Source organism: Leptonotus elevatus, chromosome 5, assembly GCF_054856555.1.
Source record: "Leptonotus elevatus isolate MCC_2025b chromosome 5, RoL_Lele_1.0, whole genome shotgun sequence".
NCBI lineage: Eukaryota > Metazoa > Chordata > Actinopteri > Syngnathiformes > Syngnathidae > Leptonotus > Leptonotus elevatus.
In genome coordinates, this window is record NC_141243.1 from 11,997,626 (window position 1) to 12,016,755 (window position 19,130).

A 19,130-nucleotide genomic window follows, 5' to 3' on the forward strand; every position below is an offset into this window, starting at 1 on the left:
CATTATTGGATTTTTCTACCAATTACCAATCGAGTTTGTAAAAAAAATAAAATAAAAGATAACCAATCATCAATTAAATCAGAAGATGGAGCAATATATCTATTTTTTTTTTTAAATCTTCAAAAAATAACGTCATTTTTTATTTCACTGAACTGATCAATGACATCATTGATCGATCAGCCAAATTAAGACATTACTGCCGACAGACACATTCTGTTCGTCTGCACCCGTGCACCTTTGTCCCAAAAAGCACTGATGCCAAGTACCGATACCCAGCCTTTGATCAGGAAGTAGAAATTTGAAGAATGGAAAATTGACATTAATTTCATATAATTTTATGGACAAATGCTCTATTGGGATACTTATCTGTCATTTTTGTTGTTGTCTTTTTTAAATGCATCAAACATACTACTGGTATCGGTACTTGGTATCGGTATCGGTGACAACTCAAGAGTTGAGTACTCGTACTGGCATCGGCAAACATTTCTACTTCAAATAGAAGTCTAATGAGTGTATTTATTTTTATTTTTTTGTGACAAGCAAACTGGTGCCCCACCAGCTGCACTTGATGAGGCGGTTGAGCAAAATACACGCACCCACTAACTACACAGCTGCATTGGTCATTTCATCAAGACACTAAGTAAGCCATACAAATGTAAACATGCGCTCCAATTTAGGAATCGTATTATGTTAGTTCGTATGGTATAAAGCATTGATAAATAGCTTCAGCTGGATGCCCGGGGGCGATTGCCTGCCCCTGTTGCAGCATCTTGCGTGCGCCATATTCCTCATTCGAGCTTTTTCAGACAACAAGGTTAACGGCGAACGAACGCTCAATCAAGGTGTTCAGGCGCACTGCTCATAATCCGAGCACTCTGCGTCCATTAAGGCCCCGCACAGCAAATTTTAAGACCTTATTAGGTCCATTATCATGCCGCCATATTTCTGCCAGAAGCGTACACTCAGTGACCTGAGTGAACAAATAAAATAAAAAAACAACCCAGATGTATACATGTGAAATATGGATTTCGATTGTACGTGGCTTTTTTTTTTTAACGTGTGTGTGGTGTATTTGCATATTATGAACTTAAGATAATGCGTGTGTAGACTTATAGATATGGATGGAGCCTTGTCAATAGCACGCCTGAGCCATCTGTGCTCTGCTTCGTTTAGTGCTATATCAGTGTTTACCCGGAGCGCTTTCTCTACGGGGACCGTACACTGTTTTCTCTTTTTTCCACCTTAAACAAAATCAATGATTTTGTCAAGTGATGTTTGTCACTTAAATGTGCGCTGCTGCTCTTTTATGGCCGGGTTGATGCTGCACTTACACAACAATCGGCACTAGGTGGCTGTCTTGTACATCAGGATGGGCAAGATTTTACCTATGAGGGACCTTTAGGGTTATTAACCATGCTCATTTCATTATTGATCATTTACTGGCATTATTATTAGTTATTTATTGTTGATCTAATTATTACTTGTTATGAATATTTGTGGCTTAAATATTTTTGGAGCTTTTTGAAACAGCCTCACTGAGCTTGAATATAATTTTGTCTTTGACTTGCGTTATTAATATCCATGGTGTGGATATTTGTTTTCTTGTTGTTAATTTATAATATATAATGGTTATTCTGTTACAATTTTTTTAAAGTTAAGTATTACTTAGTGACAGGCAAAACAACTAAAGGCTCTTCCGTAACATGTTTTTTTTTAAATAAATAAACGGCAAAAAGATGAGAGCAAACAAACATTAATTTAAAGTATTCTTAAAGCTACTGAACGTAGAATATTCCATTTCGAATCGCTACTGCCACCTGCTGACGAAAAATGAAACTGCACATACTATTCTTCACATACACACCAGCACATTATGTCACATCTGCAGACAGGGCGCGGGAAACGCGATTCCAGTCTGAAAACTATCGGTCAAAAGCTTGCAGGAGTACCCATTGTGAGCAGCTAATGTGTTAATCTACTAATTAGAAGGCATTTCAGTCATAAATGATCAAATAAAAAGCTTACTGTAAAGTTATTTTTGGGGGAAAAAGTTCCATATTGCAGCTTTAAGGGAAAACACTATATTGGAAAACAGGATGTGAATTTGAGTTTGAAAATGTTGTCTACATGTCACACAGCACTTTATGGTGTGCTGAGACATGTATGCAAAAAATGAAAATGTCCTTAACTCATTCACTGCCATTGATGGCTATAGACGTCAAAAATGTATTTTAACTATTTTTATTAGTTTAAAAAAAATCCACTTTTGCTAACAAGAGTATGAAAACCTAGAAAAAAAATGTATTGTAAATTTAGAACAGATATAAAATTTGTGATTTAAAAAAAAAAATGTGATCGCCTGACGGGCCTAATTAAAAAATATATATTAAAAATAAGGGTGTTTAATCATAATTAATTGCATGATAATTGTATATCTGTTATTAATGTACAATTTAAAAAATATAGGTTTTCATAAAAAATTAAATGAAATGAAAAATTGTTTTAACTAATAGAAATAGTTCACATGATTTTGTTATGTCTATAGTCGTCAATGGCAGTGAATGAGTTAAAAGCTAGTGTACCATTCAGTATAAATACAGCAGTTTAGATTCTATTCAGCATTGTTTTAGCATTTGATATAAAACCTGAACCATTAAATATATAAGAGAAAATTATGATTCTTTGTAAATAGAGTATTTATTGGTCCTTTTGAACAAACAAACAAAACGTTTTTGTCTCTTTTTTTTTAAATCAACTTCCACATATTACTTGATTTGTGTCATATTTGTTACATCCGGTCACAATGCTTTAAATTCTTACATTTATAACTGTCAAATATATAATAATAAACATATCAAACATATTGGTATTTCCAAAAAACATTTCTCACTATTAATATTACAGTTTTTCTCCATATGTTTGGCACATTTCTTTGAAACTGAGATGACATTTTCAAAAGTGCAAACTCATTTGGCCAAACAGACTTACATTTGTGCACAACCTATCAGTTCATTAGCAAAAGCACATATCTCTATCCCAAAACTGCTCACACATGCTTCACTCCAAGTTCCTTTCCCAAACAAAGAGTCGGTACAGTCACAACTGCAAAGATCCTTCTCAATTGCTTTGGCTCATCTGCATTCACTTAGCTCTTTTGCCAAAAAGAACTTGGATGATTTTGCACAACTCTTTGGATCATCTGCAAAACTGCTCACCTATGTGTCAAGATCAAATTTCTATGTCATACAAGTAGTCAGTGCTCCCAAAACGCATCATCCCTTTGGTATTCTGTGAGCACCACAAGTCAAAATCATTAAACGTTTTCTCACAACAGCTAACAAAATAAAATTATATATAAAACTGAAGGGGAAACAAATATTTTACAGTAACATATAGTTCGATCAGCGAGATCTATTCATGTGCTAAATGTGGGCACCGTGTGCTAACTGTAGACTAAATGTACCCAACCATTTGCACAGATCCACGGAGGCAATTGAGACACATACTAAGTAAGACATTGGCAATTTGATGAAAGCAATGAGAAATGCCATTCAGTTGGCACCAATTGTAAGGTAGTTTTGGGATTTGTCCATGGTATTTTGAAAATGTCATCTCAGTTTCAAGAAATGTGCCAAACCTATAGAGAAAAACTGTAAGTTATAGGTGTCTCTCCTTTCTCATTTGGGGCGATCTTGCAAGGTCGCTGGAAAAGCCATCAACTGGGCGATATTGCCCTCTAATGGATTATCTGCGCATATAATGGGAAAAATATTATACTCAAATAGAGGGCTCAAAATGTCTTGTATATATGATTGGCTTTATAGGGTTAAATAGGATTTACAGTATAATGGGATATATAGTTCAAAAGAGTGTGTTTTTATATTTGCTGTATTGCAGCAACTTTGCCAAGTGAGTTTGTTTCACTATTACGTTGTGTGTGTCTGTGATGACCCTCGCACGTCATGCGTACACGTTTGTGCCTGCGAGCAAATCGGCATATGTGCGCACGCACGCCGCAGCATTAGCATCCTGCGTTCACCTCAAGGCCGCCGCCTCTGCCGTCGCCGCCCTCCTTTCTTGACATGAAAGCCCGTGCGTGCGATTGGAGTGGATGACCGCGGTATTATCAGTCAAAAGGGTCCGGCAGGCCGTTTGTTTTGGCTTGAATGGGACTGCAGATGGACACTTTTCCATCTGCATGTCTTTCATGTACGCCGTGCTTGCTGCGAACAAAAAAGGAACCTTGCGTTGACTGATGTCGCTCTGCCGTCGCTTACGTCTCCAGTCAGTGGAAATGTTCAAGGTTGCTTTTAAGTTGACCTCGGGGCATCTTGGTGTTGGTTGTCTTTTTTGTCTGTATATAACAACCACAGTCTAATCATACGGTTTTGAATGATGAAGGTAGGGAACATAGCCGAGAGCGTTTGAGTCGACCCGCTATGCAATTCGAAAAACAAAAGCAGCAATGAATGAGTCCTTATGGTCCTTTTTTTATGGCGAATTCTAGGGCTGCAGCTATCGAATGTTTTGGTCCAGTTGAAATCAATTTAACACCTTGAGAAAGAACTGACATGGATGAATGAGAATATCCCCAAGCATATTTGGATGTCTGACTGAAAACTATCGAAAAATTAAATATTTAAATAAAATATATCTACTTTTTTTGCTTGGATAAAGAGCTGCAATTATGAATACACTTAATAATAAACATATATATATAATTTAAGTTTATATAATCGTCAATATTTTCCTGAATTTTGCTAAACAGCACATTTGAGTAAGTCTGGTTTGTTAGAGAAAAGAAGAAAAAAAAAAAAGATCTGTAGCAACTGCAACTTTGTCAGGCTGTCAGCATGAAAGTTTACAGTCATTTTTGCCTATTGAACTGCCTTTGTTCTTGCCAGCCTATATTAGCGGCTAGCTGCTATCCATTAGCCGCTAACGCTGAGAACAGACACTGCATTTTACAATGTCAATGTAATTAAGTAGTTTTTTTTTGCTAGCATTTTTTATTAGCGATTGAACCTGATTTTAGGATGACGTTTTGTTGATGTCGGTGGCAACAGTTTGTGATGGCAACTTAAACTTTAACTGGGCTCAGACAAGTTAGCCGCCACGCTATCACGTGCTGCCATGAATGTCCGTGAATCACTGATTGGGAATATTTTCTTTTGAAGTTGGCTTTCTCACTTTGTCTGCGCCGTGTTGTCGTGTCTCCTGACTCAATAACGTTTGGGAAACACTGGTTGAAGAAACCCACTTCTGACTGGCTCATTCAAACACTTTGTCCAAATCCGAGTCCTGGAATTTGCTCAAGATGGTTGACTTAAGAAAAATGACAGACTTCCTGCTCTATTTTGGGTATTATCTTATTATCTTATCTTGCTTTCTTATACTTCAAATCCAAGAGAAAGTCCAGAAGATTCCCTTTGGAATGCATTGGGATTCTGTGATCTATGCATTTGTGGTTTTATATTGCATCCAAGTGCGAGCTGGGCTCCAAAAGTAATAATTTATATGGTTTGAGACAAAAGGACACACATCTGTTTGTTTTAGATATAAAGATTCTGCTGTTATATTCCCTAGCACTGTAGTTCCGTATGCTTCCAAATAAGCACACGCACTAACTCTGGCTTTTCCCCGGCTGCTGCTGTGTTACTGTCTCCTCTTAGTTTCCTCTTGAATTAAATTTGTCACCAAACCCTGGCCAGCAGTAGTGTTGGAATGAGTTTTTTTTTATGATAGGTCACTAATCAAAATGTCAGTATTCATCCACTCCCTCACATTTTCTAAGCCAAAACACACAGGGTCCCCAGCCTCTTCTCCTGGCATTGTAGCCGTCGGTTTGAGGTTACCGAGGCATCGTGGGTGATTGACGCGTGAGATTGTAAAGGCTGCCCTGAAGGCAGCGAGGAGTGAAAACAAGTCCCGCCCTTTAAGGAATTACTATGACCAAAACAACTCCTCCCACTCGCACTCAAACGCCAAGCTGCAGCTGTGGAGTGAGGCAGAGAGAGCGTGAAGAGTCATGTAACTCTTCCACCCGGGTGAGGGGTCGAGGGTGCCGAGTGGGGGCTAGCCGAACCCAGGAAGTTGTCCGGATTACAAACGAGACCGTCCAGGAGTCGGGAATCCTCTGGAATACTTGATCGGAGGGAGCAATCAGGACTCGAGGTCCAGGTGGCCCTCAAGTGTGTATGTATGTGTGCGTGTGTGTTTCTATGTGCGTGTGTGTAAGCCGCGCAAGTGGATGCGGACGGGAACGTGAGAAAATGAGTATCATTCTAAAGCCAAGGTCGCGCTCCACCAGCTCGCTGAAGAACACTGAAGGAATATGGTAAATGGAAATATTTGCAATCTTCATCCTGTCGTGTGTGTGTGTGTGTGTGTGTGTGTGTGTGTGTGTGTGTGTGTGTGTGTGTGTGTGTGTGTGTGTGTGTGTGTGTGTGTGTGTGTGTGTGTGTGTGTGTGTGTGTGTGTGTGTGTGTGTGTCAGTCATGCTATTGTTCACCATTCCTTCCTTCCTGTTTGAGTTTTACCTCCTGTTGGTTTACATCCATCCTATGCTAACCCTCGCCGTATTATACCCCTCAGTCTCCGCTTGGCTGCGGCAGCCCTTACACTCCTATCGGATATCTTTCTCACTGTCGCCTACAAATAAAAAAAATAAAGCCTTAATGTTTTGTCATTAAAATGTCAAAGTTGATATTTTAGGGTTAACAAACTTTTTAAACTCAAGAATTTTATTGCAATGAGCAGATACAATTTGTAGTGCCTGCGGTTAACTTTTCTGGTCTGTGTAGAGGCCGTATGGGTTTTGCGGGTCTTAATAAACGCACAAGCTAACTTCAGCTAGCCCTAGCCATATTTTTGCTTCACAGTCTCCACTTTGTTGCATGGCCCTTAGTCTCCTCATGGATAAAATTCATGCTATGGCCAACAGCCGAGAATTTTTAAGATGAAGAAAATCAAAATTCAAAACATTACCGTTATGAGGTATTATTGCTTGTTGTCTGCTTTTCTGACGTATGTATGAATCTTGGGGGCACTCAGATATGCCGTTACTAACTCTGGACTCATATTACGCAGCCATTTATTCCTGAAGTCCTACAGTGTAAGGCAGCTTTATTTATATAGCACATTTCATACATAAAGTTACAAACCAACTTTTAGAGGCAAAAAAATATATATAAGACGTTTGAAAAACAGAGGAAGAGGAAAAAAATAAAAAAAGGCAATTCCTTAATTTTTTCCATTGAAGAAACTCAGGGCCCTAACTAGCAAACTGCCAGGCTTTCCTTCTGTTGATCATTGTTGTTTTTTATGTTTCCCGCACGGGTTGTGACTGTTGACACATTTCTTGTGTACATTTACATACTTTGCCAATAAATATGATTCAGATTCGCATTAAAAGCGACGTAAAGAAATACAAAATTTACTGAAATTCCTAAAAGAAGGTACAGTGCAAGAGCATGATTTTGGAAAATTTGATTCTAGAAATGCTCTAAAAGACCTTAATCATTGATTGCCGTGGGGGAGGGGCATAGCTTTTAACTTTGATTTAAAAGCATTTACACTTTTTTTTTTAAAGCGTCTACATTTGGGACTAACTCTCATCTTATTCGCTTTGTGTCCAGCATAACAGCTAAATGCCGATGCACCATGTTTGCTTTGAACTCTGGGCTCCACCAATTGACCTTCGTTTGACCTCAGAAACCCTACTGTGTTTATCTTCAATGAGCGTTGTATTTGCAATATATATGAATTGCCTAAGGCATTCAGTGATTTTAGAGATCAGTAGCATAATTTTAGAATCTATTCTTCTTCATAGGTTTGAGTATGAGTATAAATGGTCGTTTGTCTATATGTGCCTCCTGCTAATTGATTGGCGACCAGTCCTGTCTCTCGCCCAAAATCAGCTTGGCTCCACATGTGACCCCCACCCCCCGAGGTCAAGCGCTGTAGTAAATGGATGGACTTCCAAATATCCAAGTTTTATTTATCAGCGGCAGCACCCCCATTTGGCCATAGGCAAGACTTCAGGTTTTTCACCATCTCCATTTGTCCTACAAGGAAGTAGTATCTTTTTGATGAACAAAGACGTAGCCCGAGGCGCAACCTGCCCTGCCCTCGTCCTGTCTCCACTCGTCCTTCGCTGTCAGCTCTCTTTTCCCTCTGACGGATTGTCCTCCTGTCGCTTGCTCGCCGGGAGGGCGCCCAGTAAATATGCTCTCTCTTCCACTGTCACATCGTCAGGCAGCGCTGGAAATAAATCATCGAATCGTTTTTTATCGAGCTCCTTTCATCAGTGGAATCTCACTCATTGTTGTTATCACTTAATATTCAAGTGAGATATGCAAGTAGCGCTGATGGGCGTGGGTGATAGTTTGGCTTTGTCTTTTAAGATAAGACAGCACTTTACTGGGCTTGTAATCTTTTGTAGTGTGTGTGCGCGTGTGTGATTTTGCATGTGGAGCCGATACATCTGCCTCAATACCACTACAGAGCTGATGTTTGTTTACGTTGAATTGAGTACTAAAGTGGAAACAATAAAGTCAAATGCTGGTTAACTTTCCAATTTGGTCCAATTGTTCCCCCAAAAGTCGGCTTGTGTATTTTTTATGTTTATTTTTGCAATTCAGGACAATAACTCTCATGTTCACGCACCTCATTGCAGCTCTGCTTACCTTTTTGGCTTTGACATAATAGCAGGTTTGTGGGGGAAGTGGGGTCGATTTTTGCTCACTGCAGCGCATTTGAGAAAAATTTCCGTCAACTTTCAACCTCATGTGCTGCTAATTAACTTTTTTTGTGCAGTTTCCTAATTAGAACTGCATACTCTCATCAAATCATATTGGGTGTTTATGGGGTGTCCGTGTCAGGACTTCAAGTGGTTAACAAGAAGGCATGGTTTCATTCATTTTTATATTTAATTTTTTCCCATGTGGTAATAAAAAATATCGAGATCTTCCACTTTTTTTTTTCAGAGCCATACCAAGATCCAATCCCTAAATAAATATCAACCAGCATTCTCACACCTCTCCCCCGCTTAAAAAAAACAAAAACAAAAAAAAACCAGGATGCTGAGCTTAAGCGTGGAATAACGTGAATGTCTGACTTTGACTTGAAGCGCATTCATCTGGAATTTGTCTGTCATGACCTGACTGAGCGATAATGTCGCTCGCATGTGCAGGGCCTGTTTTGTATTAGCCGGAGTCTTTGGATTCCCAGTGGCAGACTAGCAGAACTGGTTGAGTGCGTGACCTTTATTTGCACGCATGTCACGACTGAACGGCTCATCTGAATGGAGCATTGAAAGTTGGCGTAAAGACGACCACTTTTCTTTTTACGCTCCGTTTGGCAGAACAAGACAAACCAGATGGACCAGGATGACACAATTGGCTACTCTTCGCGTGTATGCTAATTTGCTCTACGTCAACGTCACCATTGGCGTTTGTGTGTAAATAAGGGAAGATCGCTGAAGTACAGTAAAGGCATCTTAGCACCCAATGAGATCCAATATAAATGTAATTGGCACTTTTGTGTTTATCATGCGTGCACCGGAATGCCAAAAATTACCGTTTTGAACTTTGGTTTTAAGGTCACGGAATAAACAAAAGCTGCTTATTGTTTATTTGAATGGGAACAGGTTTAGTGACTTTGAAACTTCAAACTGCTAGCAATATATTTTCAAATGAATGAAAGTCTCAAAATAAAGAAAATGGGTGACTTGATGAAATAAATAAAAAAAAATACGGTGGCACAGTCTCTCACAGTCACTGAATCTTGAATTAGAAAGCAACCATGGCATTGGTTATTTATTGCTTTGGTTACATGGTCTGTTTAAGTGCTACTGGAAATTTCATTTTGCATTGCACTATTTTTTTTCTGGCCTGCATTGTGCGTATTTGATTAGAGAGCTGCTGTGTGGCTAAAGTGGGTTGGGCAAACATTTTGTGTTCACTTTTGATGTTTATGGGCCAAGTATACAACACTAACATAACCATTCATTCTTATTCTATAAATCATTTAATTAATATGACGTAATAAAATGAATACAAAATGATACGTATAATTAACAAAAAAATACAAAGACTCTTATACAGAGCGTGCTATATGTGGCCCCCGGGCCGTACTTTGCCCAAGGAGCCTCATTTGTTATGTCTATTAATTCAGTTCAACCTTTGTGCCGCACTGCATAATGTTACATCCTTAACTCATTTGCTCCCAAAAATGAATAAATACGTTTTATTTTAAATGTTTTTTAAAGTGTCCCAAAGACGTAGTTATACTTTTTTTTAAATGTATGCTAGAGCAGGTGTAAGCAGAGTATAAGAGATCAACTAGGGCCATGTTGAAAAAAAGCTAATTCACCCACAGTTCTAAACGGATTTGTAAATAATGATGAAGCTATAGCTACATTCTAATGGTAATTGCTGCAAAACGGAAACCGATAGAAATATCCTTTTTTCCTGATGAAAGAAGAGGCTAGTCTTTCTTTTGGTAGGTTACATGTTTTATAGCAATAGAACACAATATTCTGTGGGCCTTGCAAAATCAGTCAGAATCCAGTAAAACAGCCTGGAGCGAAGGGGGTAGCTTCAGTGAAAATGGCTGGGAGTGAACGAGTGAAGGGGTCACTATTTTGAGTGTAGTTTGCAGCGATGTCGATTCGTTCTGCATCATGCTGTGACCGCTGTGTCTAATATGGCACTCTAATGTATGTAAATAACATTGGAACTGTGGTAGAAAGTTAACAAATGACAGTCACGATAAACCACCTTTTGTTAATAAAAAAAAAAACCTCCGACAGTGTCTTTGTAAAGTCAAATTGTCTTCTTTTACGAACCTAATGTAGTGTCCAGTGATCTTCTGCAAGTTTAATCTCACACTGTTTGTGTAGTGCGAGGAGGAGTCGGTGTCAGTGAAGTTTTCTGACATTCAAGCACGCAACCTGACTCGCGTGGGAAGCATTATTGCTCCTTGCAGTGTGTCTAGCGCGTTCGCTATGTATGGGCTGTTGAAGCTCGACCTTCCATCTTTGGACAAGTTACTGTCCGCAATGAGACATATTGTTTTATCGCAAAGGCAGATTAAAAGCGTATCTGGAATCTGCTGACTCTTCAAAGTTGTCCTTTCTGGTTTCTCCTTGTTGGGAAATGTGGAAGAGCTTTGCGTCAGAGGCCAGAAGAAAAGAAGGCCTTCCTCCTATGAGTGATGTCAGAGCTGGTGTGCAATACCTCAAAAAGACATTCCCAGAAAGGGTGTGTCTCTTGCCACACACACACACTCCAAATGGGGGGGAAAAAAGAAGAAAAGTAATTTATACCAGAGAGAGATGAGGGAGGAAAAAAAGTGACTTTTCGTGTATTATGAAACAGGCTTGTGATGCATATAACCTTTTCATAATACTACTAATAATAATAATATGATCATTATTATTAATAAATGTATTTTGTATAGCGCTTTTCAAGATACACAAAGATGCTTCACAGAGTCCAAACGATCAATGGCAATAATAAAATCTGTACAAAACTAAGCATTCATAATACTAAACATGAAACATTAAAAGCGACTTTAAGCAGACGCGTTTGGAAAGCAATAAATTGTTAAAAATGTGGGAAAATGTACACATGTACAGGGGATTCCATCTCCAAAGGTAGAATCTCACCCACACGTTCCGGTAGGTGCTTTTAAACTGTAACATGGTCAGGACAGCAAAAATAAATAAATATAATAATAATAATAATAATAAATGTCAGATTTGACAAGCAGTGTAAAAAAGGTTTCTGATCCGACTTCTGGAGTTGGAAAATTTCAGAATGAACTTTGCCCCCCTAATTCATGTCAGAGCCATTTACACAAAATCACAACGCAGGGGGAAATATATATATATATATATATTAGGGTTGTTAGAAAAAATCGATTTGGCAATGTAATCGCGATATTACAGCGCGCAATTCTCAAATAGATTTTTAAACCTCAATTTTTTATGGGAATATTCGACAAAACGTCTTACTTAGAGCTAGGATTCACACATTAAGCATGGAAAAATTTTATATTAATGGAACATTAAGCCTTAACATTTTATTTCAGTGCTGTTCAGACATGAAACCGACTGCAACCTGTTTGTTAAATGCAGTGGCTCCGTTATAAGCCTGAATGTTCAGATAAATAAATAAAATTTTATGCAAATCTTAGTGTACATGTACAAGTTTACTGATTAGCATTTCCTAAATTTGAGTTTAAAAAACCCCGCAATAATCAATTTATAGATTCGTATCGGGATTAATCGGTATCGAATCGTGACCTATGAATCGTGATACGAATTGAATCACCAGGTACTAGGCAATTCACACCCCTAATATATATATATATATATATATATATATATATATATATATATATATATTCGTTCAAAAGTGAAAAATAGCTGCGGAGTCCCACCATTAAGGATCACTATCGTTCATCCAGAACAGCCACACATTTAAGAGGCGCAATAATGCCACCTTTTACAGGCAATGCAACAAGGTCATCTGAAACTACCTCAGAAGCCGGAATCCTAATATACAAAACAGCAACATGCAGGAAAAGAGGTGTAAAAATGCCACTTTTTTTTTTTTTTTTAGACAGTGTAAATGTTGCGTGCGTGTGTACATGTGTGGTTTTATTTTCCTGCCTGATACCAAATATGACATGTGGGGGTGTGAGGAATCTGGTACAGAGATGCCAGTGATGTCCCGTCAACACAAACAAGGAGTTACTGGAGTCATACTGGCTGCGTGCACGCGCATGCATGTATTGGTGTGTGAGTGTGAGAGGGAGATGGAGGACAATTCGATTGCCCTTTCCTCACCAGCCAAAGCTGACACTCACTTAGCTGCTGCTACCCAGACAACAGAGGGTTAGAGCCCAGTGTTGAAGTTGTTGGGGGGCGGGGGGGTTTCTGGCATGACCCGTGTTCGTGTGTGTGTGTTCATTGTGACGCACATACACAGATAACGTCCACATTTAATGATTTCAACACTGTTAAAAGGATTGAACTTAACACATACTTTTTAGCATTTTTCCCTAAGCACGCGTTGTTACTCTATCAAAGTTGAGTTGGGGTGTTTAGTCGGTTTTGTGGTTAGTCTATTTACCAGGGTTGACAAAATGAGTGCGTTAATTAGTTCCTTTAACACCACTATTTCTTTATTTTTTAACGCGCAATTAATGACCGGCCCTTACTTGTTTTTTAAACTACAGTACCTTTTTAATTTTAACTCCATTTTTTAATGAATAATTATGAAATCACTGCATCATTGACTAAAAGATGCTGCCATATTTCTATTAGTTTAACATTATTTTCCACTTTGATGTTAACAAAAGCATGAAAATGTTTCATACTATGAAAACTATTCTACATCCGGAACAGATATGAAATTTGCGATTTATCGTCAGTTAACTATTGAAGTCATCGATTAATTACGACTGTTGAAATGGAAGTTGTTATAAATCTATTCATTTTAAATAAGATTATTTCCTGTGGGACATATGTGTGTGTGTGGGGGGGGGGGGGGTGTTGGGAATACTGTAGTTTTGAAATAATTTTCTTCAGCCTTAAGACTACTTGAACACTGATAAAGGACTTTTCACAGTCTTTATTTGCCAGCGACCACATACCTCATTTCTTTTAATCCCACTTTTTACACCAAAGCTATGAATCAGCTCTGATGAGAAACTATTCATGCGCTCTCACAATGTATTTCCCTGTCCGCCGCTCCAAGCGTCCACGTGCGTACCGCATGCCTCCACACGCCGCCGACGTCATCCTGTCGAGAACGAGCGACAGAGTACGTCACCTCGGATTAAGGACGGGCCCTTATCCACAGTGAGGATGATGATTATGTGCGGGGGTGACGTCATAGCTGTGCGTCATGGGATACCCCCCCCCCCCCCCTCCTTCACAACCAGACGGGATTATGGGATGGCTGAGCAACAGCTCTCCCCTGCCTGTGACACAGGTGCTCGTCACCGGCGCAAACTTGGTGCTCAAGGGCAATGTTAGGTTTTGAAAATGGACGGATGTTAAATACTTCATTTCAGATGATAAATTACATAAATATTTACATATTACTTTTGCATTTCACAAATCTTGGGTGTTTCTGAATCGTACCCGCAGAAGGTGGTTGTGTATGGCGATTTAAAACGAGTCGCTAATCCAAACCCGTTTCTCTTTTTTTTGCACAGTTTCGACGTGGACAATGGAACGTCATCAGGTCGCAGCCCGCTGGACCCGATGGCCAGTCCAGGATCGGGCCTCATCCTGCAGGCCAACTTTGTCCACAGCCAGCGGAGGGAGTCGTTCTTGTACCGCTCGGACAGCGACTACGACCTCTCGCCCAAGTCCATGTCCCGAAACTCTTCCATCGCCAGCGACATGTGAGTGCTTCGGACCTCTTTTTTTTTTTTTTTTTAAACCTACCTGCGTGTTCCCCTGTTGCGGTGAAAGCTTTTTGTTCTATTTTTAGACCTTTTTTTGTGCCTGTCTGAGTGCATGTCTGAGTGCCACAGCTGGATGTTTATCAGCACAGGTCATAAAGCTGCCACATGGGCCACCTTTGGCTCTGGTGGGAAGTGTGCATGACCAACAGCCCACCGAGTGGTGTCACATCTATTCTTATCACGCGTCGCGCACAGGCCCCATCGTGAAGTATCTTAAATCACTGCCTAAACGCTTGTCGTTGACACACTGGCCTTTATCGACTCGACACTCCTGCACAAACCAATCGGATGCAGGTGCTGAAAATTCAGTCTTCACATGATAATAATGCTGGTTTTTGATTGACACTGCCTCCATCACATGTTGATAGCATGCTGCACCGCTGCTATCCGGTTACATGAAGCGGTCGTATAGGAAATGGAATTATTGGCTGAAAATGTCGCTTCTTGATGGGAGCCTGAAAGGCAAGATGGGGAATAGAGCAATGGATTGATGAAAAGTAATGACCTGCATTCACCATACACACTAGGTGGCCCTTATTGCAGCTTTTTCTTTTCTTTTTCAATTAACCCGATTAAAACATACACTTTTTGGTACACAGAGAATCCTGAAATAGCCCCAACTCAGCTTCATTTATAAAACACATTTCATGCAAATATTCAGCATATTTTTAAAACTTAAAAATTGATTTAAAAAAGAAAGAAAAAGAAAGAAAAGTTATAATGCTACAAGATCATGCCAGAGTATTGCAGTGAATGAGTCAGGCTTAAAAGAATATCAGAATTGTGCTAATTAAAAATATAGAGCATATTTTGCTAATTAAAAATATAGAGCATATTTTTAAAAGTTAAAAATGTTTTTGTTTTATTCTTTTAAAGTCATAATGTCATAGAAGATAATGTCAGAATACTGCAGTGAAGAAGTCAGGCCTAAAATAATATCAGAAGTTTGCTCATTAAAAACATTCTGCATATATTTAAAACTTAAAAATGTCAAAAAAAAGTCATAATGCTGCTAATACTACAATATAATGCCAGAATATTGCAATGAAGAAAACAGGCCCAAAAGCATAATAATCAGAATTGTCTTATTAAAAATAATTTAAAACATTCCGCATAATTAAAAAAAAAAAAAGCCATGATACTAATAGTACTGCAAGATAATGCCAGAATATTGCAGTAAAAAAAAATCTGGCCCAAAAAACAATCAGAATTTTGTTCATTAAAAATATTCTACATATTTTTAAGAAAAATTATAATAATACTACAAGATAATGGTCCACTACTGCAGTGAAGAAGTCATGCCTATAAGAATATTAAAATTGTGCTAATCAAAAAGTCACAATATTATAAGAAGCCCTGCATTTTCCCATTAAGAAGCTGTCATGTGAGAATTGTATTATTAAGACTTGACATTCTACAATGCCCAACCAAATAAATGTCAAAATTTTCCAAAAAAAAAAATGTTTTCAACAAAGGCAAGACTGTGCTCCAAGTTGGAGTCATGTTGCTTTCCAAGCGTTTAAATACATTATAACCGCCATGTGACGCGTGGGCAGCCAGCATGTCATGTCATGTTCGTTTGTGTTGGTGGTGCAGCACCGATCACCTGATCAAATGGGGAGCTTTGAGGTCAGCAGCACGAGTGCGTGTGACTCACGGTCCGCGTAGTTGAAAAAATTCCTTTCAAGGAGGAGCAAAATGCGTAAAGGCCTCTCCCTCGCCCGCCATCCTGTTGACTTTTCCCAGAATCCATGAATGATATTAGGGAATAGGAAATCCTCATGCGTGGAAAAGCTTTTTCCTGCGTCACTACATTGCAGCGCCCGCGCAAGGTTTTGGAAGCCGGCTTGAAAGGGACGAGTGCCTTAACCAGCTGCTGATGTGAAGTCAACATGTGGCAGTGATGGAGTGCATGACAGACACAAAACTTGTATCATATGATAACACCCCTCTTCTTTCGCCTCACGCTGACCTTTTGTTACGTTACGTGCTTGTCCAAAAGGCAATAAGCTATTCTGACTATAATCCAGAAATTCTGATTCGGCCTTCGTTTTCAACGGTCAATTCACAACTCGATTTGCGCCACCGCCAATTCGTGAACAGCCCTAATAATTATATTGAATTGATTTATTCTGTGTTGAATTAAACTGTGGAATTGTTATTTTGAAATGAATGTCATTTTGGGGTTTCATCCCAAAAGTAAAATTTTAAATGCCCATTTTTATTATAAATGTTATTTAAAAAAAAAAACATGTTTTAACCTTTTGAGACACTTTTGATGATGTTTGTCTGTTGCAGTATATTTAATTTTAAAAAAGCATTGTGAAGTTTGTCAAATTATTTTACTCGTGACTGCCACCTCTGGCCTAAAGCGTAACTGCCATCTCTATGTAAACCTCGTGTGTTCATGTGTAATCATTGCATTATAAATTATTGTGACGTAATTGAAAATAAATACAACTATTTTACATCTATGAGTCTTATATAAATATATTTTTAATGCAAAATGTAATGGATCATTTAAAAAAAAACAATTTTGCAAGACTTCATACTAAAAGTAATATGAACACTGGACAGTAATTGGTCACCATGGTAGCCACCGCACCACTTAACATCAGTGTCAAGATGTTAAAGCCTTTAAAATAAAAAAGTTTACATGCTGTTGCTTTAAAGTTTCTCTTGTGTGTTTTCCAGCCATGGAGACGACATGATTGTAACGCCATTTGCACAGGTGAGCTTTTTCACCACTGTTGGTTGTTCAGCATTTACTGTACATCTCTTGCAAATCATAACAAAAAACAATATTCTCACCTTCTGCCTTTCAGGTCCTTGCCAGCCTAAGAACTGTACGGAATAACTTTGGTGCGTTAACCAACCTGCAGCAAGACAGAGCGTCTAATAAGTACGTTTGCACCACTTTACTGTAGTTAGTTGGGAAATCCTCAGGCAACAGTTTTAGCTCTACATATGTCGTGTTCTCTCACAGTGTGGCTTTGTGCCCCCTCCTCTGTTCATCAGTGGTACTACAGCAACAACGTACCACCATTGGTTGCTGGCTGCATGATCTAATTGTAATGAACTCCCTCACATAGATGCCTCCATTTTAACATTTATTTATTTATTTATTTATTTATCCAAGTTTAGAAACCCAATTGTGCACATAAGAACATTAAAGATTGAACTGCTTGGCCCATTTGAGTTATGTAAGTAAGTTAAGACAAAATTTCAGTTACTGTTGAACTACTCTACTCTGTAGTTGTGGTCCAATTAGTCACTGGGTAGCCCATCTACTTAAATAAATAAATGCCTCTCTCAAATAGATGCTTCCCTTTTCCTTTCAGAGAGCAAAAATGGGTAGTAAGTGTTATTATCTGTTCATAAGTTCATAAAAGCTATTGTTAGTTGCAGCAATTAGTGGCTGGGTGCTTAAAATGAATAGACTCCTCCCTCAAATACGTTGATTCCTCCCTGTCCCCATCTGGGACAAACATATGTAATTATCTCAGTTCATAGTTGCTGTTGTTGACACTATTTTAATTTTATCTCTCAGTGGAATTACACAGTAGAGTTCTCTGTAAAGTTTTCCAGACAATCTGGAGATTACGTCTTTACTGACAATGAGCGACCAAGTCGATTCTAATTTGTGGTTGCTCCACAATGTTGTGTATATCCATGTGACCTTCTTAATACATTTGTCCACAACTTTTACCGTGACATAATGTTTACCAATTGCTATCAGTTTTTAATATCATTTCAATAATGTGTAAACGTATGACGTGTGTTCCCCCCCTCACAACAGGAGATCACCCATGTGCAACCCACCGCCCATCACCAAGACCACCTTTACAGGTTTGTCTATCATGTCAATATTCCATCATGTGAGACTGTCTGACCTACTTTATGATGGTTATTGTCGTTGTTGAGATGTGCCGGCTGTCTGACGGTAGAACACACTTGTCCTTGAGTGGCACTTTACTTTGATCTAACGTCTCACAATGTAGACCATGGGTATTCAAACTGCGGTCCGGGGGGGGGCTATTTATGACTCAACATCCTTTCTTTCGTGACCATGGTATTTAATACTGTTTGCATGTGACCGTGAGCAAGCTGTGGTTATTTGAATGAAAAAAGAGAATTGGCAAGTGTGAAATAGGTTAAATAAAATAAAATAAAAAGAAATATTCTGACAAATCTTTTACCTTGCTTTCTCGATACCAGAAAAAATATTTGTCGGAAAAAAGAAACTCATAGCACTTTTGTCATCTTAATACGACTACTATTACTACTAACGATAATTAATTTGCTATTCCAGATATGCCCCAGAAATAGACCATTCATGGCAAAATCCATATTTCACAGTCAAGTGTATTTATGCATGGAATGAGAGAGGTACTGTATCTCCACATTAAAACCTCAAGATTGTCTCCTTGCAGGAATGACTTTCCGATAAATCGCCCGCTCCTATATGGGACGTCTGTCGATGCCGCGCTATATTTAGAGCCCAATCATACTGGTTAGCAGCCATTATGGGCCCTGCCATAAAGCGGTGACAGCTGTGAGTCACAGACGTGATTGTTTGAGAATATTGACGACCTGTAACGGCCAGGCAGGGAGGTCAGGGGAGATTAGCTCATGGTTGAAGT

General features: G+C 38.9%; 1 protein-coding gene across 6 annotated transcripts in view; it reads left to right on the forward strand.

Annotated features, from left to right (window-relative positions):
* Nucleotides 1-19,130, forward strand: part of pde4d (phosphodiesterase 4D, cAMP-specific) — a 153,998-nt gene that overhangs the window by 112,321 nt on the left and 22,547 nt on the right. For 5 of the 6 annotated variants that reach the window (XM_086077092.1, XM_086077093.1, XM_086077096.1 and 2 more), the window contains exons 2-5: nt 14,233-14,424; nt 17,182-17,218; nt 17,313-17,389; nt 18,287-18,336. In XM_086077092.1, coding sequence (XP_085933218.1) covers nt 14,233-14,424; nt 17,182-17,218; nt 17,313-17,389; nt 18,287-18,336 — 356 coding nt within the window. Of the gene's footprint in view, nt 1-6,257; nt 6,338-14,232; nt 14,425-17,181; nt 17,219-17,312; nt 17,390-18,286; nt 18,337-19,130 lie in introns of those variants that run through there. The other variant, XM_086077091.1, reaches the window with a different exon arrangement.